Genomic DNA, 23,290 nt, shown 5'->3' on the forward strand with positions numbered 1-23,290 from the left:
ACTGAATTTATTTTACCTTTTTATATTCAATTTAGTTGAGTCAACTCTCTCATTAGATTGACCATGCTCTACATTAAGCTTTTTCAAGTGCTTAACCCAAGAAGTTTTTGTTACAGTTCATGATGGTTCCAGGACTATATGAATTTGTTCTTTGAGCCATGCTTATATAAGAAATGGTTTCAATACCAACTATTGATGGGGAATTGAAGGGAAAGATAGGGAAAGGAAGGTAGCCAGGTCTCCCCCAGCCCCAGTAGGGAAATTGACCAGGCTTTTCTTAACTATAACTATGCTTTGGGGATTAAATTAAATCAAGCCAGACTTCAGGGATATTTAGATAGGTTTATTTGGGCTAGAAAAAGGTTTGGGAAAGCTAGAGAAAATTAGATCTCCAGCGGTAATACAGGGGCAAAAGGCAAAAGGCAATCTTGGGAAAAGGTGTCTCCTGGAAAAGGCTCTTCTCCAGAAAAGGTGCAAAAACCCACACTTCTCTCTTCTTTTATATCTTCTCAGACACCTCCCACAAAGGAAATGGGCGGTGTCTGAGGAAGCTGAGGTAGAAAGTCCTGGGAGATGTAGTCTCCCAGAGTTCAGAGCCATTTTAAAATGCACACAACCTAATCCATATGAGATAAATAAAGGGACTTAACATGATTTGCTCCAAGATGAAGAAACTCTTTTAATCAATGCAGCTCAATACCTTCTATTCAACATATAGTCTTAGAAAGTTGCCTGGACCACTGAGTGACTTTCCCAGTGTCACACTACCATTGTGTGCCAAAGGCAAGACTTGAACTAGGTCTTCCTGATTTCAAAGCTATCATTCTCTATCCCACAATGCCTCTCCATATTAAGAATAAATAAATATATATGTATATATATATATACATATATATATACACAAAATGTGTTGCCATATGAAAAAACTAAATACCAAATGATAATTACTGTTAAAATAGTAAAGAATGATAAGCTTATTGGTTAATAATTCTCTCATTAAGCAACAAATTATATTATTATTTGGGAGCTTATGGGTGTCTTTGTGTGTTTATGGGTATATATCTTTATCCCAAAAGTAGTAATACCTTGATCACACTCCATAAATGACTCTTATTAAAAGTCAGCCATATATGGTCTAATTTTATGGATATTCGCTTCAGGTCTTTTCTTATAGTAAAAAATTACAGAGCTGCTGATTCTTCCCCTAGCTACCTTGTGTATCGTCTTTTTCCAAGAGTGTGGGACTGAAGTACACTTGCCCTAGTTAGTCATACCCTAGGAATGGTGTGAAGTTGGAGGTGAAATAGAAACAGAAGAATCACTCAGTAATTTTCCCTTTTGTTCTTTCCTTGTATAAATCTTTGACCATTTACCATAACACATAGGCTGTGTTCATTTCTGATCATGTTCAAAACCATTACAATTAAAATGTACTTGAAATTCCATGAACCAAATAACTTGGTCTCTTGTTTTTCACGGTCAAAAAATGAATTGGATTTTAGATTATTATATTGTTAAAATATTTAATTATCAGGGGATATTAATTTATTTTAAAAGTTCTATCCTATATTACTGGGTTTTCTTTTCCTGAGTTGAGAAGAAGGTATGAAGTGTAAACGATCAGAGAAGACAAGACTTTGTGAAGGAAGTGATAGGATAAGTTAAGGGGATAAGAAGTGTATTTGAACTCTAGAATATATGGTGGAGAATAGTGTGAAACATGGCTGAAAAAGTAGGTTGGAGCTAAGGATGAGAAACTGAAATGCCACACTAAGGATTTGGATGTCAGCAAGGTCATCACTGTGAAATCATTGAAGTGTTACAGAGTGGCACACAGAGTAAATGTTGTTAAATAAATTGTCACATCTCCATATAAGGAGTTGAATATGAAGGGCAGATTCGAAGGCTAAGAAAATCTTGATGTAAGGTAGGCTATGTATACTAAGACATTTGTAGACAAATAAGAAGCCTTTAAGGAATTTTGTACAGAAAAATCAGCATCAGAGATATATGCAGGACACATTGAAAAAGAGGACTGGAAATAAATAGAACTCTTAAGAGGCTATCATAGATATTTGCTGATGTCTTCAGAACCCTAAATAAAAAGTATGCTGGGTAGTCCAGGACGTTCTGCTTCATCAAGGGATATTCTCTCTCCTGAAGCCAGACTAGTCATGTATCATAAATTCAACTTAAATAGCCAGATATGCCAGGTGCTTCCCTTAATTCAGCTAGGAGAGTCCTTCCCCTGACATAGCACATTCACCTAGTGCTAACAACTGATTAATGATTTTAAATTATAGGGGTAGATGGCACCTCAGAGCTAAGAGCAGAATTTCTAGCTGTCATTAAAGAGCAAGGGGAAGAGATTAAAACAATGACAAGGGGATGACAAGGCATCATTCATGCTCAAAGATTAGTCTAGAATGCTTGCCAGAGATAGAACCCAAAGAAAGATAGCCTTCCATTTTCTAGTTTTCCATGGAGTATATAGGTTGCATGGTGGATACAGTGTTGGATTTGGAGTTAGTAAGTTGTGAATTTAAATCCTGTCACAGACCTTTACTAGCTATGCGAGCCTAGGAAAGTCACTTAACCTTTCTCACCCTTACTTTCCTCAACCTTAAAATGTAGATGATAATAGTTATTGTACAGATCAAATGAGGTAGTAAAAATGTAAATCATTTTGTAAAGCTCAATGAACTATGTAAATGGTAGCCCTTATTTTTATTAGCCCATTATTTTGTAAAAAAGAGATGCTTTTTCCTCTGGTGATTTCCAAAACATTAATATGAATCCCTTTTTTTTTTTTAACATTCTAGCAGTTGAGTTCTTTCTCCCTTTCTTTCTTTGTAGCCTTAGAATATAGTCTAAGATATGAGAAAAGATGATTTTGTGGTTGATTTGGATTTGCAGTTTAAGTATATAGGAATGATATACATTCCTTTTTTAAAGCATTGGGTTCCAAAACTGTAGAAAGGTCTGTTTAAGTTGTCGAAAACTATTGTTTCCTAGCCTATTAAACTGCCATTCTTTTGACTTTCTTCCTTTGAGTTCACTTAACATCACCCAAATTGTTCTTTTTCCCTTTTATTCAGAGATTCAACTCTAAGGATTTTGTATTTTATTGGTAGGGGCTGACTGTGTGCTTTACTTAGCAAGGTAACACAGTGGACTGAGAGCCAGGCCCAGAGACAGAGGTCCTGGGTTCTAATCTGGTCTCAAATACTTCCTAGCTGTGTGACCCAGGGCAAGTCACTTAATCCCCATTGCCTAGCCCTTACTGTTCTTCTGCCTTGGATACAATACACAGTATTGATTTTAAGACAGAAGGTAAGGGTTTAAAAAAAATGTATTTTTTTTTTAAAGAATATCAAGATAGTCAAGTGAAACAGAATCCAGTCTGAACTGGGATGTTAACAGTGAGAATAAAAATGATAAAAGGGAGATGTCAGCAACTATTGCCTTCATATCCTGTCCTCTCATTCATTCAGTTTTCAACCCCATTCACTCCACCTTCCAATCTCATCATTCAGCTGAAACTACTTTCTCCACAGTTGCTGGAAATGAAATGAAATCTCTTCTTAATCTTGATCCCTCTTTATTCCTGCAGTATTGAACATCATTGTCCACCATTTCCTTCTGGCTCTTCTCCCCTTTCTGGGATTCTTTGACACTGCTCTTTCTTAGTTCTGCTCTTACATATCCAAACCTTTATTCTCAAGCTCTGTTCTCCCTCAAACTTTAAGTGAAATCCAAGGCTTTGTCCTCAGCCTCTTTTTCTTCTCTTTATCCTCCACTTCTTGATCACCTACTCAGTTCCCAGGGATTCAATTATCTTCTCTGTATAGATAACTCCAAGATTTATAAATTCAGCCCTACTTTCATCCTGAGCTCCAGTTCCAAACTCCCAATTGTCTTGGATATTCTCAACTGGATATTTCACAGGAATCTCACACTCAGTATATCCAAAACTGAAATCAGCATCTTCTCCCTAAAATGTGCCATTCTTCCAACATCAAGAGAATCATCATCAATCTGGTCACCCAGGTTGGCAACTTTGGTGTCATTCCCTTACCCCTCATTCTTAGCCTGCATATCCAGCCAGTTGTCGTATATTTTCATTTCAACCTCCACATGTTTCTCATCCATCCCATTATCTCTACAAGCCACACTGCCCCAGGGTGGGTTCTCATGACTTTCTCCCTGGCCTATTACAGTAGCCTCTCTATTGGCCTGCTTGCCTAGTCTCTTCCTAAACCAAGCCATCCTACCAGAACTTTCAGAGTGATTTTTCTAACACACAGTTTGACCCTGGTACCTTGCCCTCTTCTCAGCGATGCCTTAATACCTCAGGGGTCAAATCTGAACGTTTTTGAGGAGTTTGAAGCCCTCACAGCTGACCCCTGGTCTACTCTGTCTGCCTTTTTACACTTCACTCTTCTTCACACTTCAATAGTCCAATTGAACTTTTCCTCATATATGTATGGCACACTATTTCCTTATCTTCATGACTCTGCTCTGACTGTCTCCTATGCTTAGAATGGGCTTCCCCTTCACCTCTGCCTTTTAGAATCCCTTGTCCCCTTTAAGATTTAATTCAAATATCACCTTCTACATGAAACCTTTCCTGATCTCTCTGTTAGTGCTAAGCCCACCCAAATCACCCTTTATCCTTTTTTGCATATACCTGAATTGTACATATAGTCTCCCTCAATATATTGAAGACAAGGATTTTTTTCATTTTCACCTTTGTTTCCCTAGTGCCTAGCATGAAACCTAACACATATTAAGAGCTTGATAAATACCTATTGACTGATTGAAGAAGGAAGAATCAAAGATATCAGTATTTCAGAATGAGTAAATAGCAGTATCACTTAACAGAATTAGGGAAATTCAAACATATCTGAAGATCGTAAGGAAGGATCCAATGAAAGGTGTAAGATTGAAGGTAGGTAAGAAATTGGATGATATATGAAGAAATGTGATATAAAGGAGTGGAGGAAATCCATAGCACAAATAGTTTGGTTTCACACATTTATCAACCAGCCTTGGAATAATTAAGTTAACTAAAGATTGAAGTACATTCACCTGAGTATTAAATGAATTTGAGACTGTGAAAGGATGTGGAGAATATATAGTATAAAAGAAAGGGCACTGAGTTAAAACTTAGATTCTTGTCCCAGCTTTGCCATTTGATAGCTGGATGACCATTGGCAAGTCCCTTAATGATTCTAGGTTTCCATGTACTCCTCTATAAAATAACATAGTTATCACTGATAATATCTTACCTACTTTAAAATCTTAGGAAATTCTGGATGCTAGAATATAACTTCTTTTGTGGAAAGTTCAATAATTTTAGTTAAGCTTAAAGAATTTTAGATTTAGAAATTCTGGTATAACAGGTTCACAAAAAATGACAGATAAAAACAAATACAGATTTCTCATAAATAAGCAAGATATATAAAAACAGAGATCCATAAATGGACAAAAAATCTTAATCACCTCACAAGCCTTAGCACTAATGAAGCTGCCATACCTTCTTATTCTCCTTTATTTCTCAGTCTTTGCTGCTATTCTTCCATTTCCTACCTTTAACAAACCCAAGCCAAGGCAGATTTGATGATTACATGGGAGGGCAAAATCCAAGCACAAATACAAATGCTACTCATCTTGGCCATTTCCCAAAATTCCTGTCTTTTTTTTTCATTGTAGTTCTCACCTAAACTACCCAGATTTTTCAATTTTCTCTTTCCTACTTTGCTATCTCTTCTGAGACCCATATTAGAGTTATATCAACTTGAAAGACAATATCTGCTTTCGAGCAGGCTCCTCCAGTCCTATATTCCCTATACTCACCTAAACTCCAGATAAAAAAACCTTATTTTTATTATATGCTTTTCTAAGCTTTAATTAGTTTTATATGCTTGGTATGAGACATAGCCTATGTATTGGGGAGCAACCCAAATTATTTTTACTACTCTCACAGCCAAACACACTAAGAAGCTAAACTGCTTCTCTCTGTTGATTTCTGAGTCAGTTGCTAGGCAAGTTAACCTTCTGTCCAACTCCCAAAGGCAGAACTCTGGCAATTTGTCCATCTTAAATTCCTTGCTTTCTGCCCTTCAGGAAAAGTATGCCTCCTCAGATCCTTACTCCCTGATAGACTGACAGACAGAACAAATTACACCCTGAAGTAATACTAGTGATGACAGAGTCCTTCCACAAAGACTCATGGCTCTCCCTCCAACTCCCAACTCCAATTCTCCTACAACTCTACATGACCCTCCTCTATCAAAAGTATTCCATTTGATTCCGGCATCCTTGCTGACTACCATTGCCTACTACAAAAACTGTTCTTGGTGTTGGAGATCTTCAGGCTTTCCCAGCCATAGTGGGTCTTCCTGGACGTTCTTCAACAAATTTAAACTTCTTTTAAGAACTGACCCAAAAAACATTGAACCATAAAGCTCCTTCTGTTGGGAAGTAGATTTGGCTGTCAATCACGTGAACCTGAATTCCTTCCTTGGCCTTTGGCTGCCCCCTAGTGGCCACTTGTAGCACTCTCGTCCCTTGTACCTTATTAACCCTTTGTTTATTGAGAGCCATTACTTACTCATTCCTTTCTCTGTAGAAAAAAAAAAACTAGTCATTAGATCTAAACTTACTTTTTCTCTGGATGGTGCTGGAGACATTGTGATGAAATTCTATTCTTTGGCCCTCCTTTTTGAATCCTCTGGGTAGTTTTCTATCATATAAAAGGCATGTTATAGTTAATTAAATTGTAGCTTAGCTTAGATTAGTTACATTTTTAGCACAATTTAGGAGACTCCATAATCTCCCTTGTGGGAAAAGAGGGGCATCTTCATTCCACTGTGAGATTTTGGAAGGGAATCAATAAAATTCATTTCCTAGTTTGGTATCCTGTCAACTTTTTATTGGGGGTTGGAGTGTTGGAAGGAGGGGGTTCCATCTACTTCTGCCCTGAAATTAAACAAAAACAAAGCACTATCCTGGATGAAGAGCAAACCAAACTGTTGCCATAATTATCACTGGTCCTTCGTTCCATTTTACCCTGACTCTTCCCACCCAGGTTTGTCTACCTTTGTCAATGACTAATGTCTCATCTTTTGGGCCCTCTCTTTGCCTTTTGTTACTTTACCTCAGTGTATTGCCTAAGCCCTGAATAGTGTTGTTTAAACTCCAGTAAGTGATTCTGTTCTTTTTCCTTTCCAGTCTACTTGATACATCCCCCAATAAATTCAGTCCCTTGTTTACAGCTGGGCTCTGGCCACCTCAGCCCTTAATTTCCTGCACAGAACTTTGAATTGTTTTTACTCGATGTGGGCAGAAGCAAGACCAAATATCAGATTGCTAATGTAAATTGCTGATCTCTTATATTTTATATTGGTCTCCTTACCTTCCATCTCACAATATGATATTGTGATCACATCTTCAGAAGGATACTCACTTTGCTGTCTTTAACCCTAGTGCACTGACTATATAGATTATAATTTTCACTTATTTAGGATGCTAATAATCCTTTAACTAAAAGGTCTACATATTTAGCTGAAAAACCTAGTTGTAATCAGCAGTCCTTTCCATACTACCCCCCAAGCAAAAATTCTTCTTTAGCTTGCATCCAAAACAATCATTTACAAAACATGGTACTTCTCAGTACTCTGATTTTTATTCCCGTTGCTTCAACATTAGATTCTAATGGATTTCATTACCTTTTACCAGTATAATAACATCCTACTCCCTTCAAATCTAACCTTTATGCCATAGCCAGATTGATATTCTTCATACACAAATATGACCATCCTGTTTCCCTATTCAAAAATCTCCAGTCTACCAAATAAACTTCAAACTTCATTGCCCCTTTATTACCTTATCATATACTATATCCCCTCAGTGAAATTCATGTTTTTTGTTTTTTAATTTAATGCTGAATTTGTCATTAAAAACCTAGACTTGAATGCTATTGATTCATGTGACCTTGGGTAAATCACTTAACTCCTCCAGAGGCCAATTTTCTTCATTTATAAAATAAATGGGTTGAGATCTCTAAGACCCCTGCCAATCTATGTTATCTTGATCCAAAAGAGCCTACACTCTGTTCCACAAATTCATTACTATCTATGCCCTTTGCTCACATTATTCATTTTACCTGAAACCCCAAAATCCTAACCCTTATAAACTGAAATTGTACCTGACCTTCAAAGACACAGACCAAAAGCCATCTCTTAGCTTCATTCCCTGATTCCCAAGTCAGAATTTTTTTTCTCTTTTTTTATAATTTTTGTGTCACTTTGTACCTCATGTATTTATGCTATTCTATTTTACATTATGTTAATTTGGGTACATCTTATCTCTCCTATTAAATTGTAAGCTTCTTGAAAACAGGACACTATCCTATTCATTTGTAAAGCTCCCTCAGCAACTTGTACAATGCTCTCCAAATGCTGTTGACAGGCAGCATGGTTTAATGGCCTTGAAATCAGGATGATCTAAGTTTAAACCTCTTTCACATATTAACTCAGTGACTATATAAAATTTCTTTCATCGCAGTTCCCCAGGGATCTCTCTAAAATTCTTGAGAAATAATTTTACAGGCCATATCATAGATCCAAATAATTTCCTCCCTTCTCATCTCTTCCTCCACCCCAAAAAAATATTCCTCATAATTGATGAACTTTCAGCTCACTACATGGAACCAACAGGTAAATTGTTTTCCTATGTTCTCCACATGTATCTGTTCAATGAAGAGATATTAGCAAATATTTCTTCAAAATGGCCAGGCAGACTTCATCAAAGTACAGGTTTAATGGTATTTCTGCCCTACTATTAATATTAAAGATGGCTTGATTTTGTTAGAACTACTAAGGAAAATAGATGAGCATTCTTTTAGCATTTCCAAGTTTCACAGAATGTTTGTCATTGCCACTAACTGAACCTCTTCATCTCAATCCTACATTTTTATAATTCATGTTCTGCTCAGAAATTAGGCTGGAGTATATGGATCATTCCACATAATACACTACCTTCACTAGGAAAACTCTTATTTACACCAGGTAGTGAATACAATGTAAAAAGTCATACTGTCTTTGGAGAGGCATGCAGGCAAAGCTAAATCTCAGAGGTATAAAACTCCAAACCAAAACTACACATTTTTTTTTAATTTAGTCAATTTAAAACATTATTCCTTGGTTACAAGAATCATATTCTTTCCCTCCCTCTCCTCCCCCCATCCTTCCCTTAGCCCACACACAATTTCACTGGGTATTTCATGTGTCCTTAATCAAAACCTATTTCCATGTTGTTGGTGTTTGCATCGGGATGTTCACTTAGAGTCTACATCCCCAGCCATATCCCCTTAACCCATGTAATCAAGCAGTTGTTTTTCTTCTGTGTTTCTACTCCCATTGTTTTTCCTCTGAATGTGGATAGTGTTCTTTCTCATTGATCCCTCCAAGTTGTTCAGGATCACCACATTGCCACTAATGGAGAAGTCCATTACATTTGATTGTACCACAGTGTATAAGTCTCTGTGTACAATGTTCTGCTAGTTCTGCTCAGAGTTGTTTTGATTTGCATCTCTCTGATTATAAGAGATTTAGAACATTTTTTCATGTGCTTATTAATAGTTTTGATTTCTTTAGCTGAAAATTGCCTATTCATGTCCCTTGCCCATTTATCAATTGGAGAATGGCTCGATTTTTTTGTACAATTGATTTAGCTCTTTATAAATTTGAGTAATTAAACCTTTTGTCAGAGGTTTTTGTTATGAAGATTATTTCCCAGTTTGTTGCTTCCCTTCTAATTTTGGTTGCCTTGGTTTTGTTTGGACAAAAACTTTTTAATTTGATATAATCAAAATTATTGATCTTACATTTTGTGATTTTTTTCTCTAACTCTTGTTTGGTTTTAAAATCTTTCCTTTCCCAAAGATCTGGCATATATACTATTCTGTGTTCACCTAACTTGCTTATAGTTTCCTTCTTTATATTCAAGTCATTAACCCATTCTGAGTTTATCCTGGTGTAGGGTGTGAGATGTTGATCCAAACCTAATCTCTCCCATACTGTCTTCCAATTTTCCCAGCAGTTTTTATCAAATAGTGGATTTTGGTCCCAAAAGCTGGGATCATTGAACTTATCGTAGACTGTCTGTTTTTCCAATTGTTTAGATCTAGTTTTAATTGTGTGGAGAGTGTTTTGTAGTTGTGTTCATATAGTTCTTGTGTTTGGCTCGGCAGATATATTCCTAAGTATTTTATATTGTCTAGTGTAAAACTACACATTTTTGAAAGACTTTTAACAAGAAAGAAAACTTAAGACTTCAATTACCTTTTATTTATTTTGCTCTTTAAGATCAAAGATAACTGAATAAGCAATTTGGGCAACCAAAATATGTAATTTTATCTTAATCTGATATTACCTTTCTCTGAATCATGAATATAAAATATTGGCATAAGAAGGAAGTAACAGTTCTACAGAATGTGTGCTTCAAAGTTTCAGATAATGCTGAGTTCTCATCAATAACTTTGCAGTCTGAGTCATTCATTACATATATGATTTGTGAGTCACAAATTACGAAAGCTTCTTACGAGGAAAGAGCTTGCTTACTAATAATTGACAAAGTCAAATATGAGCTATTGCTGAACATTTTATAAATGATAACAGTTGCTAGACAACTAATATTTAAGCCACTTTTTAATGAGGAGTTTGGTGATATTTAAATGTAGAAAGTTCTACCTCAAAGCAAAATTCAGTTATGTTTCTATATATAACAATATAATTTTCTCTATTAGTGTGTCTGCCCAAGAATTCCTACAACCTTTAGATTCTAAAATTTTTACTAAAACTTATTTTTACTAAACTAAATGACTCATGAGATAGTCTTCTCTAAAAACATAAACTAAGTACATTTAAGGTACTAAGGACTCTCAGTTATAATTTTAATTGCTTCATTGATTTTCTTTACTAATTCATTTAGCTTCAGAGGCTATTTACTTGATGTAGAGCAGAAGTAATAATGATTTATATCATACTTACAAAAGAGCATTTTCTAGGTAACATACTATTACGAAAGTGCTATAAATACTAAATAAATAAATAATATAGCCTTGTTTACCAAACATTAATAGCTAGGATAAATATATCCTAAGTTAAAGAGTTGTATTTGACACTAATCCTACCTTATTTGCACTTCTGGCATTTTTATGTACCTTTAAAAATTAGCCAAATTTATCAATTAATAGTTGATTGGTCATTTTAAATTTAAGGAGCAAATCTAATTTTTTTATTCATTTCAAACTCTTTTTTTTCTAAATGCTTTATCTTGGAAATTGAAAAATAAGTAGTAATTGGGTCAGTAAGATAATTAAACCCACAAACAACATAATAAAGAAGTATAACCTTATGACTAATAATGATAGTGCCTTACTTGAATTTTCTGTAGAAGAAATAAGTAACAGGTTATGTATTCGGTATTTTTATTCTTTTAGACCTTATTGTATGATTTTTAAAGTTAACAAACACTTCATAAAATGAGAAATTGATTTAAAATAATTAAAGCTAATTCTCATAAATTTTTTGGTGTTATTGAATTAGAAAGTAATTTTTATGCATAACTACATTAGACTAAAAGATCCATTGCTCCTACCTCTGCCTTCTGGAACCAAGATGTTTCTATTTAATCCCTTTTCCACATGCCTTCAGATATTTCAGAGTGCAAACATTCCCATTTCCTTGAACCAGTGCTCATTCATGTTCTAAAGCCCCTTGTCCATCTTGATCCTCCTCTTCTGGACACTTTCCAAATATCAATATCACTCATAAGATGTGGTTATCCAAAACTGAGCAAAACACTCTGTGTATATATTCTGCCTGAAGTAGTAAAATTCACACCTCCCATGTTCTATTCATTGTGCTTCTCTAAATGCAGGTAGAATCCCAGTAGCCTTTTTGACTACTCACTCTTGACTCAATTGGAGTATGTGGTCCACTAGAGCCCTCAGATCACTGTAAGGTAAATTGGTGTCCAGTTTTGGCTTCCCCTGTCTTGTACTTGTGAAGATGATCACTACTAAATTATTAATTTGATAACATCATTCTGACTTGTCGTAATCTTTTGAAATCCTGATATTTTCATCTATGTTATCTATCTCTTCAAGTTTTTTGTAATCTGCAAATTAATAAATCTATGCCTTCATTAGGACTGAGCGACCTCCCATTTCACTGGTATAAGAATTTTTCAAAGGGAATTCCTTCTAGCAATACAGACCAGCACCTTTGATGCAGTTTATGAGCTTAAAGAGATAAAATTATTTGCCCCACGTCATATAATCAGGATTTTTCAGAGGGGTTTCCAAATGCAGGTTTATGTACTATTTCTATTGGCTAAGCCAGGATATCCTGCCTTTGGGCATGTCATTATTAATATACCAGTGAGCCAGACAGTTCCCGGAAGCATTCCAGCAGAGATTTCCCTCTTTATTGATCCAGTCTTTTAACACATTACTTCCTTCCATGGGCTCCAGTCCAGCACACTGATCTATTTCCTATTTCTCACATCTTGAATGATCTCTCTCCTCACCTTTGCCTCTCAGATTCCTTTCAAAATTTATGTGAAGTACCATCATCTGACTGAAGCCTTTTATGGACCTCTCAGTTAAGTCTCATTATATAATATGACTATTTTCCATTTACATATTCATCTTAAATGTACTAATTGATAGGTTTTGTCCCAATTAGAATGTAATCTCCTTAAGGTCAAGATTGATTGCTTTTGTTATTTGAGGGCATTGATTTGGGAAGATCAGGTTGGGAGGGTTTTGAGGGGAGGGGTGTTTTTATTTTTGGTAACCCAGTACAGTACCTGGACATGGAAAATGCTTCATAAGTGAAATTAATTGTTAATTGGTTAATTGGTTGCTATACCACACTGTGGCCATATTTTTCATTTGATGTCTAGGCATACATTCAGTTTTGTTTAATCTTTTCCTTGCTTAAGGGAAGCTAAGCTATCTAGAATATTGTGTATCAATAAAATTTCCTTATTTTGCCTAATGCCCCTAGCTGATGATATCAGTGATTTGGGGAGTGAGAGAAAATTTATGGAGAAAAGGGGATAGAAAAAAAGAGTTGGAATGAGCATTTATTAAATATTTACTATGTTAATATGTTCCAGGCACTGTGTTCAAAATTGAGGATAGAAGTAAAAGCAAGATAATCCTTATCCTCAAGGAGGTTGTGCTCTAATGGGGGAAGAAAACACCTCCATGAGAACTGGAAAGGGAGATGGAAGAGAGATGATAACATATTGTGGTAACAGCATTAAAGTGACATGGAGATTTGGTTTTTGACCAAATAAGGTGAAAGGCTACTTTTCAGAGCATAGAGGAGTCTTGTTTCCTTTTCTCTCTGCCCTAACCCAACCATATATTTTCCCAGTCCCTTTTCTCCAAGAAGAGTCATTCTCTGTGCTAATATCTTAAAGAAATTGGTTTCTTTTTTAAATTACTTAGCAAATACAGAAATAAACAAAATCTTTTATTAAGGTATTTTTGGTGGGGAGGTTTCATTACAAATATGTATAGTCATGCAAAATAAATGTCCATTTTAGCCATGAGAAAGGAAGGGGGGGAGAGAAGAAAGAGAGGTTTAAGGGGGAAAAAGGGGAGAGAGAAGAAAGAAGGAGGGAGGAAGAAAGAAAGGAAAGAAGGAAGAAAAGAGCTTGGATTTGCACTAAGGCCATCACTTCTTTATCTGAAGGTGGATCATGTTAGGCCATGAGTCCTTTGGAATTATGGTTGATCATTGTGTTGATCAGAATTCCTAATACTCTCAAAGTTGATTATCTTTACAATATTATTATTATATAGATTGTTCTTCTGGTTTTTTTCACTTCATTTGGCACCAATTCATACAAGTCTCACCAGGTTTTTCTGAAACCATCTCTCTCATAGTTTCTTATAGCACAATAAAATTCCATCATACTCATCTACAACTGAAAGTCATCATCTCTGCTTCCAATTTATTGCCCTCCCACCCCCAAAAGGGTACCTATAAATATTTTTGTACCTATAGGTCCTTTTCTTCCATCTTTGATCTTTTTGAGGTATAGCTCTAATAGAAGGATCAAGGGTTGAAAGGTTATCCACAGTTTAAAAGCTTTTTGGACATAGTTCCAAATTGCTTTCCAGAACAGCCATTCCAATTCACAGCCACTTCAACAATGCATTAAGATGTGTTTTCCCACAATCTTTCTCAAATTTATCATTTTTGGTTTTTTGTCAACTTAGCTAATCTAATGGTAATGAGGTGGGATCTCAGAATTGTCTTAATTTACATTTTTCTAATTATTAATGATTTAGAGCATTTTTTCATATGACTTTTGATAGTTTTCTTTGGATGATTGCCTATTCATATGCTTTGTCTGTTTACTGATTGAAGAGTGGCTTTTATTTTCATAAATTTGAAATTGTTTCTCAAAGATCATGTAAATGAGACCTCTGTCAGAGAATTTTATATTGTAATTTTTGCTCAGTTAACTGTTTCTTCATTGAACTGGGGTTTTATCGGTTCAAAAATGAGAATTTTATGTAATCATAATTTTCCTTATTTTCTATAATTCACTCAGTTACTTTTTTTAGTCATGAACATTTCCCCAATTCATACATCTGACATTTCTTCCTATAATTTGTTTATGATGTGATCTTTAATAGCTGTCATATATCCATTTGGAACTTATCTTGACATATGGTATGAAATGTTGGCCTAAATCTAATTTCTGACAGACTATTTTCCAGTTTTCCCAGAAGTTTTTGTTAAATAGAGAAAAGGAACTTACATCCCAGGGTCTTTTTGGTTAGACAATAAATTGTGAGAGCAGAGAAATATAAGTCTGGAAAGGTAGGATGGAACCAATGGGAGGAACTTACCTTAATATACTGATATTTAGCATGAGCTATGTTTTAGAAATTTGATGAGAATGCTTTTGTGAATAGTCCCAATATACTTGGGCATGGTCAGACTATTCCTAGAACATTATGTTCAGTTATGCATGCCACAGTTTAGGAAGAACATTGGTAAGCTAGAAAGTGTCTAGAGTAGTAGTTTCTTACTTATCTTGACGGCGATAGACTTATTAAATTTTTATTTTTTTATCTATGTGACAATATAATTTTTCTTTTATAATCTGATGTATTTCATTTTATGCAGTTTTTTTCTGAAACAGGGTGCATAGTCACCGAAAGCTCCATCACCCAATAAAAGGTCTTAAACTCTTAAGTCATAAACTTAGAGGTGGGAGAAACTTAGAGGCCATCTGGTCATTCCTTCACAAGTGAGAAGATTGAGATAAAGAGCCATTAAGAAACTCCTTCAAAGTCATACATGCACCAAGTGATACAGTCAAGACCCAAGTCCAGCTTGCTGATCTCAAGACCAACTCTCATCGACTTATCCTGAGAGCCAGAATGAGGTGGAAGACAGAGTGGCAGGAGTTTCATCCCTTGCAGCTCTCCCTAAAAAGGAGGACCTAAAATCTCTTCTCCTTGTCCTACATCTTATGGGCAACAGTAATTTTGAGCCCCCTTATTCTCTCATTCTTTCAATGCCTAATACTTGAGCCTGATGGGTAAGAAGTTTCATAGCATTACAAAGGAAACTACTTGTTCTCAAAGATAGTAGGAGGCATGCAAGTGGCTACATCTTGCCTTTATGCACTTTCTGGGATATCATTGCTTCAGGAAAAGTCTCTCCCATTTTCCTTAGGGAAAGAAAGAACTAAACTTGCCATTATAACCTCATGGCTCTAGGAAAGCTCAATACTTAAATATTGGTGAAGCTTCAGTTAGCAAGAAAGAAAGAAGGAAACTTCTAAAATTTACACAGAAAAATGCTAACCTCAAATTCTTTAGAAAATAGATCTCAGGGGGCAGCTGCGTGGCTCAGTGGATTGAGAGGCAGGAGGTCCTAGGTTCAAATCTGGCCTCAGACTCTTCCCAGCTGTGTGACCTTGGGCAAGTCACTTGATCCCCATTGCCTAGCCCTTACCACTCTTCTGCTTTGGAGCCAATACACAGTATTGACTCCAATACGGAAGGTATGGGTTTAAAAAAAAAAAAGAAAATAGATCTCAGAATGTCTTATGGATCACATGAGCAATAAGATGGAGGACTAGACTTTTCTTCAGGCCCCACTAATTCTCAAAACAAAAAAAAAATTGCAAAAGACGAATTATGTGCCAAATTTACAGCAATTATAGCTGTTCCAGCAAGATAATAAAGAAAGAAGCCTAACAAAGATTTTTATGAATTAGGAGAGAAGACTTCTAAGCCTTAATTTTCACTCAGCATCACCCTCCCAACAAGGGATACAATTAGATGTATAGGTCTGTTGTGCTTTGGAACCCACTCAGGGATTTTCTTCCCACTGCAGTGTGTTCCAGCACTTTCTGCCCTTGCCCTTCCCCTGGCATCTTATTGTAGCAGGCAGTCCAGGTTAACTCTGTATAATCAAATGGAGAAGGGAAAGGGGAGGAGAGAGAAATTGTGCATTTTTCTTCCACCTGAGACAGTCCTTCAGTTTAAGAACCTCAAGGAAGCAGAAATTCCCCAAAGAAGTGTCATCATCCAAGACTACAAAAATTGGCAGTCATTGATTCAACTTAACTAGAGAAATGAAGAAAGGAGGGAACTATGGCAGAGAGCCAGCATACATGGATATACTTACTGGTCCTGAAGAAACGGGGACTGGATATTGATGTGGCCACTTCTATGCCTTCCAGCAGCTACTTGGGAAAAGTCCCCCAAAAATGAAATAAGGCTAAGACAACTTTGAGGTCTACATCTGCAGAAAACCCAGCATCAAAAGTGCAAGAAACTGAAATACATAAGAAAAAAAAAAGAATTAAAATCATCAGATGTCTCAGGAGTAAGAAGATTTAGTTTAAAAATCTAGATTACAAACACTTCTAAAAAATATTACAAATCAAGGAAATTATTTTGTTTTCTTAAACATCAATACTTTTTCTGTTGAATTGTTTGATCCCTTCACATTTAAATTTATAAAGTTTATGCTTTCCTTCAATTGTCTCTAACTTTTTTGGTTATGATTTTCTACTCTCTTCTGTTATACCCCTAGTACTATGCTCTTTCAGTTTCTTCTTTTTTTTAAGTTAACCTTATTTCCACTGACTCTCTTCCCCTTACCCCCTTATCCCCTCCTCCCATTTGTCACTTTTCCCTTTGGGGTTTTGCTTATTAGTTCTTTTTGCTCTCCTGCTTTCATCTGGTTAAATAATTCCCTTCCCTCTTTTTTTTCCTCTTCGTTGGTCAAGATTTTTCCTTTCCTCTGCTTCAACTAGTCCTACTCATTAGTTTTTTTAATTTGGGGGGGTGCCTCTTTTCAAAAAGGATTTCTTATATTCTCTTCATTTTCCATCTTTTTCTATCTACTCTGGACCCTCATTCTCTGATTCAAGGCCATTCTAATTATTTGGTCTCTTTTCTCTGAATTCCTCATTCAGTCAAAAGTTCCAATTTTACCATTAGAGGCTTTCCTCCTTAGGTGATTTCTGCCACTGTCTTGCAGGACTGGCCCTACAGATTATCCTTTTCCATTGTGCCTCACTCCAGAATAATGTCAAATATTGTAGGTTTCAGAAAGACCTTGCCCCAGGGTAGGGTCCTTTCTCTACCATGCTCCTGATTATGCAACCCACCACTGATCTATATCCTTCTGTAGTTACCTTTTCTCTATTTGCCTCAAAATCTCCTTTGGGAAAAAAAAAAAAGTCTCCCTTGGGTCCATACTCTTCTGCTCTCCCAGGTCCCATTTGCTCCACAGGATCTCTCCAACTCTTCTATCCCATATCTCCCCCCTGGTCCCCAGGACAAAAAGAGTGAACTTTTCAAGCATCAGATCCCCCAGACCACTGTAATTTCCTTTCTTTTTGAGACCATAGGAATCAACTTGTCCCCATTGCTTACCCTTGATTTGTCTCAGACCCATCACATACTCCTTTGTATGACCCTGCTCCCCTCCTCACTTTCATGTAGCCACTCTGAGATTAATGTAGTTCCAGAAAAACACAATACCCACAGGTAGAATATTGCCAGATTCTGTCCTTAATACCCTATACCTTAGGATTATCTTTTCATCATCACCTCCACCTTTACCCTAATCTCTCTGTGTGTATTTCAAACGTAGTTTTTTACTGGTCCCTCTGCTGTCATTCTATTACTTTCCTTGGCTGCTGAATTTATTTATTCTTTAATTTCTATTTGGGATTTTTGAGAAGCAAATAATCTCTTCAGTCTTGGTATTCTTTCTAAAAATGTCTCAAATGCCTTTTTGTTATTAGGCAGCTACATTTTTTTAATTCATGGTTAAACTCAGATTTGCAAGGTAGGTCACCATGGGCTGCAAACCCATTCCATTCCCTCCTGTGTTTTCTAGTGGGTACAGAATAGTCTTGCAGTATTAAAATTTCCTTTCCTTTGTATTTAAAGGTCTTCCTCCTGATGGCTGACAGAACTTCTCATTTCTGAATTAAATTATTAAATTTACAACTATGTATCTTGAAGTTTGCAGTCTTGAGTTTATTTCTGGAGGCACTTTGTCAATTTTTTAAATTGGAATTTCATTGTCTATGTTCAGAAATTCTAGACAGTTCTCTTTTATTATTTTCTTCATTGTGTGTTAAGCTTTTTTGACCTGGCATGTTCTTCTGGGAGACCTATGACCCTCAAATTCTCTATGCATCTGGTCTTTAAGATCTATATGTTTTGATTGCATATCTTCTTTTAATGTTCTTGTTTCTTGCTTCCCTTCTTCTAGACTGTCTTTTACTTCTGTGAATTTGTATTCACAATCTATTGTGCTCTTTTCTGTTTTGTGGGTGAGATTTGCCATCACAAATTGCAGTTTTTCCATTTTGCCCATTTTTGTTGCTATGCAGGCCATAGATTCCATTCTCATAATTCTCATTTCTCTTTTGAACTACTCAGGAACAGTGTGTGATGATTCCATATTCTCACATTCCACATGGTCTTCTTTGTCATAAATGTTGAATCATTTTCCTTTGTTCTATAGTACTTATTCATAGATGCCTGAACTCCTTTACCAGATCTGGCGGTCATGTTTCCTTCTATTGTTATTTTCCTAATTGATTTATCTAATTAGGCCATTTATAGCAGCACTTTTTTCTTTTTTATTACATTTTATTTTTTTCAATTACATGTAGAAATAATTTTTGACAGCTATTTTCTGAAATTTTGTAATTCAGATTCTCTCCTTCCACCCCCCTCCCTAGATGGTAAATAGTCTGATAGAGGTTTATATCAGTGCTTTCATACAACATGTATTTCTGTATTCCCCATGTTGTGACTGAAGACATATCTCATATATAATCAAAAACTCATGAAGGAAATAAAGGATGGCATGCTTTGATTTACAGTTAGAATCCAACAGTTCCTTCTTTGACTGCAAATAACATTTTTTAATCAGGAATCCCTTGTCGTTAACCTTGTATTATTTTGCTGATAATAGTTTAGTCTTTCCCAGTTGATCATTGTACAATATTTATGTTACTGCATTCATATTCTCCTGGTTCAATTCAATTCACTTTACATCAGTTCATGTAAGTCTTTCCAGGTTTTTCTGAATTTACCCCATACATCCATCATTTCTTATGATGCAACAGTTCTCCATTACAACCCTATTCCACAGATTATTCAGCCATTTCCCAAATGATAGGCATGCCCTTCAGTATTCCTACTCTTTGCCACTACAAATAGGGCTATAGCAACACTTTTGTGGTAACTAAGAACTGGAAACAAAGTAATTGCCCATAGACTAAGGCATAGTTAACAATTGTAGTACCTGAATTATAAGATATTATTGTGCTATAATAACAACCAAAATGATGAATACAGAGAAGCATTGAAAGACATGAACAAATGCAAAAGTGAAATAAGCAGAGGCAAGAAAACATATACAATGCCAACAATTTTAGTGGAAGGAACAATCACAAAGCAATTGAAAATACGTGTTTCAAAATTACAAAGAACAAAATTAACTCCAAGAAGTTTGGAGGAATGAGGTTATTCATGCGTGTGGAACATTATTTATACTGACATGTTTTTTCCAATTTTGCTGATTTTTTTCTTTTTCTCTTTTGAAAAAAACATTTTTATGGATAACAATATAAAAGGTGGGAAGTTACTACGGAAAATGTAGACAATATGAAAGGAAAAAAAATAAAAATTTTAATTGTAAAAATTGTGTTCAAGTGGATTCAGCTAACTGCTAGAATATTATACATGATTTCAACTTTTCCCTTTTGCAAAATTTTTAATGTGATCATCTCTTTCTCTTCAGCTCGAAAGGGCCAATTCCCTGTTAAACCAAACCAAACAACCTTACAGATATCTCATTGAATCTGTTCGTCAACGAGATTCTAAGATCAATGAGCAAAATGAACGTATTTCACAACTTGAAACGGATATCAGGTAAAACAGCTAAATATCTTTCTATTTAAATAATAGAAACTATAAAGTTATCAAGTTTAAATTCTATTGAACAAAAACTAAATATTGTAAAAATAAAGGTTTTAGAGTGATTTGAATCCATGTTGCATTTACTTTTAAGATAATATAAATAGGTAGCTTTATATAAAGTAACATTATAGGAAAGCATCAAAAATGATCAGAAGCCAAGTATAAAAATACTAACTCAAAAGCCAATGAATCCAGATATGAAATCTTGATCTGGGTTTTCTGAGAAGATAGCACCTTACCTCAGATAGAGAGAGAGAGAGAGAGAGAGAGAGAGAGAGAGAGAGAGAGAGAGAGAGAGAGAGAGAGAGAGAGAGATGAATAGATGGAGAGATAGATAGATACATGGAATTATTCTAAAATAGAAAGGAGATACTTCTTGCCACTATTTACTAGGTCATCTTTGCTTTAAAAATACTTTACTGAAGAATAAAAATACTACGCTTCATATTCTGCACAGGCACTAATAGACCTTTTCTACCATCTCTCTACTGATAAAATATAAAAATTCCCCCATTGTTTGGAATTAAATTATGAAAATTGGTCTCTTAGTTGATACTACAAATAATTAATTTACCCTATTTATCATCCCATAACTCTTTTCTTGGTTGAACATGTTAATGTTTATTGAATACTCTCATACACATTTGACCTTTTCTTCTTACCTTGCAAATTTTGCCCTGCATAACCTCACTAGTTGATTCAATAGACATTTCTCCTGAGTTTCTTGAAGAAGGTGAGAAACCATGCTAATTTGAGCCACTATAAATTTACAGTATTTAAACTGAGCGGGGTCCTTGCCAGCTGCTGACCATTTCTTTAGTAACTACTTATTGGCTGCTTCCATTCAAAAAAAATTATTAATATACCTTCTTCATCCCATGCACTATTCTTGGTTAAAATATATATACATGTAAGATATGGTCGCTTCCTTCAATGGCCTGGCAAAGTAATTAGACTTGTACATAGATAACATTCCACATTAGGTTATGACAAATGGATTTTACTGTAGGGGAAATGAATGAGCAAAATAGTGGAATTAGAAGAACTTAAAGAAAGAGTAAAGCTTGTAACATCTGAAATATGATGGTTCATCAAGTAAAAATAAAAGAATTGCCATATGGTAATGCAGGTCTAGTTAAGATGAAAAAATATGACTAACCTAAGTTCTTGATCCCATCACAACTTCACCCTCTTATATCCCTAATTTCTATTGACTCAAAAATCTCCACAAATTATTTTTCTCAGTTATACTATAAATTACCATTAAATCTGTTTTTCTCCCTTTATCATCAAATCTTTCAAAAGAAGAGTATTTTTGTACTTACTAAATAACTAATTCACTCTTTACTCTTTTTTATTTTTAATTAATAGAATTTATTTCCAGAACTCTGCCCTCCCCACATTATAGAAGGCATCATACAGCAAAGAGATATGTCTTTCCTGTTTCCATTTTTCAATTCATTCTGTGCATGTGAACATCCACAAGTTATTCTTCATATATTACATCTGTAGCTGTATGTAATGCTCTCTTGGTTCTACTTATTTCAGTCTTCATTATATCATGCAATTCTTTCCAAGTTTTTAAAAAATTAGCCTGTTCATCTGTAGCAGTCCACCCCTATCTAGGGAGAAGGGAAACAGTTAGAAGGTACAGAGGGGCTTAGAAGTGAGCATGCTCAGTCTTGCGCATGGCTAGGAAAGCCTCTGACCCTTGATCCCAGCTTCCCCCAGGTTAGGTGGGAAAACAGGTTTCTTTGTGTCCACCTGGCTAAGAGAAACCACACCTATACCTTGTCGTTAACCAATGATAATCATCCCTATGTATTGTGTATATTTGCATATCAAAGACATTAAAAGCAGCCACAGCAATCTCCGCCCTCTCTTGGATCTCAGCTCCCACTGATGCCTGTCCTTGCTGGAGATTGTTGGCCAGAGGCCAAGCTCCATCTTTAATTCCTTTCCTTCTCTATCTTTCTCACCTGGAACCTGGCCTTAGGCCAGGCACTTTCTTTTCTCTATCATGTCTCCGACCTGTGTGTGGTATTAAATTTGGATCACTGGACGGGATTAGCCTTTCGGAAAGAGGTCCAGACTGATTGGGGTTCTGCTGTGGCTCCATTATAATCAATAAGGCCTTGTTTTCTGACTCATTTCTGCCATCTCATATCTTTAACTTGGCTCCACCACGCCCCTCGTGGTATCCAAAACTTCTATCCTTTTTCTATCTTTCTACCTTGTAGCTTCTCGCGGGTTCGGGAAGCTATATCATCCTTTTTATGGCACAGTAATATTCCATCATAATCACATAACTTGTGTAGCCATTCCCTGTTTCTAGTTCTTTGCCACTATAGAGAGCTGCTATAAATATTTTGGAACATATAGGTTCTTTTCCTCCCCCCTAACCCCCCCCATCTCCTCAGGAAATAGACCCACCATCACAGTATTGCTGAAATTAAGGGTGCACACAGATTTATATCTCTTGGCTTAATGCCAAATTACCAAAATGGTTGTTTTACAGGACAGTACTGAGGGACTTATGAGAAAGAATGCTATCCACATCCAGAGAAAGAACTGTGGGAGTAGAAATGCAGAAGAAAAACACATGATCAATCATGTGGCTCAATGGGTACATGATTGGGGATTTTGACTTTAAATGTTCACTCTATTGCAAATATGAATAATATGGAAATAGGTTTTGAACAATGATACATGTAAAAC

The 23,290-nt window shown here is 35.7% G+C and overlaps 1 protein-coding gene and 1 long non-coding RNA gene across 9 annotated transcripts in view; one reads left to right on the forward strand and one right to left on the reverse strand.

Annotated features, from left to right (window-relative positions):
- PIBF1 (progesterone immunomodulatory binding factor 1) overlaps positions 1 to 23,290 on the forward strand; it is a 289,035-nt gene that overhangs the window by 202,905 nt on the left and 62,840 nt on the right. Inside the window, exon 16 of one of the 4 annotated variants that reach the window (XR_471492.2) lies at positions 20,394 to 20,527. The exons of 2 other annotated variants lie outside the window; for them this stretch is intronic. Coding sequence is in view for 1 of the 2 variants with exons in the window: in XM_001365267.4 (XP_001365304.3) it covers positions 20,394 to 20,524 (131 nt within the window). In the remaining variant the exon portion in view is untranslated. Of the gene's footprint in view, positions 1 to 20,393; positions 20,528 to 23,290 lie in introns of those variants that run through there. One more of the 4 variants, XM_001365267.4, reaches the window with a different exon arrangement.
- The window catches only part of LOC103102053 (uncharacterized), a 111,893-nt gene that overhangs the window by 20,703 nt on the left and 67,900 nt on the right, over positions 1 to 23,290 (reverse strand). For all 5 annotated transcript variants that reach the window (XR_008914091.1, XR_008914092.1, XR_008914093.1 and 2 more), the window contains 2 exons: positions 16,743 to 16,892; positions 6,669 to 6,748 (listed from right to left, as the gene is read on the reverse strand). This is a non-coding gene — a long non-coding RNA (uncharacterized LOC103102053). The remainder of the gene's footprint in view (positions 1 to 6,668; positions 6,749 to 16,742; positions 16,893 to 23,290) is intronic.

This window comes from Monodelphis domestica, chromosome 8 (assembly GCF_027887165.1).
Source record: "Monodelphis domestica isolate mMonDom1 chromosome 8, mMonDom1.pri, whole genome shotgun sequence".
Classification (NCBI taxonomy): Eukaryota; Metazoa; Chordata; class Mammalia; order Didelphimorphia; family Didelphidae; genus Monodelphis; species Monodelphis domestica.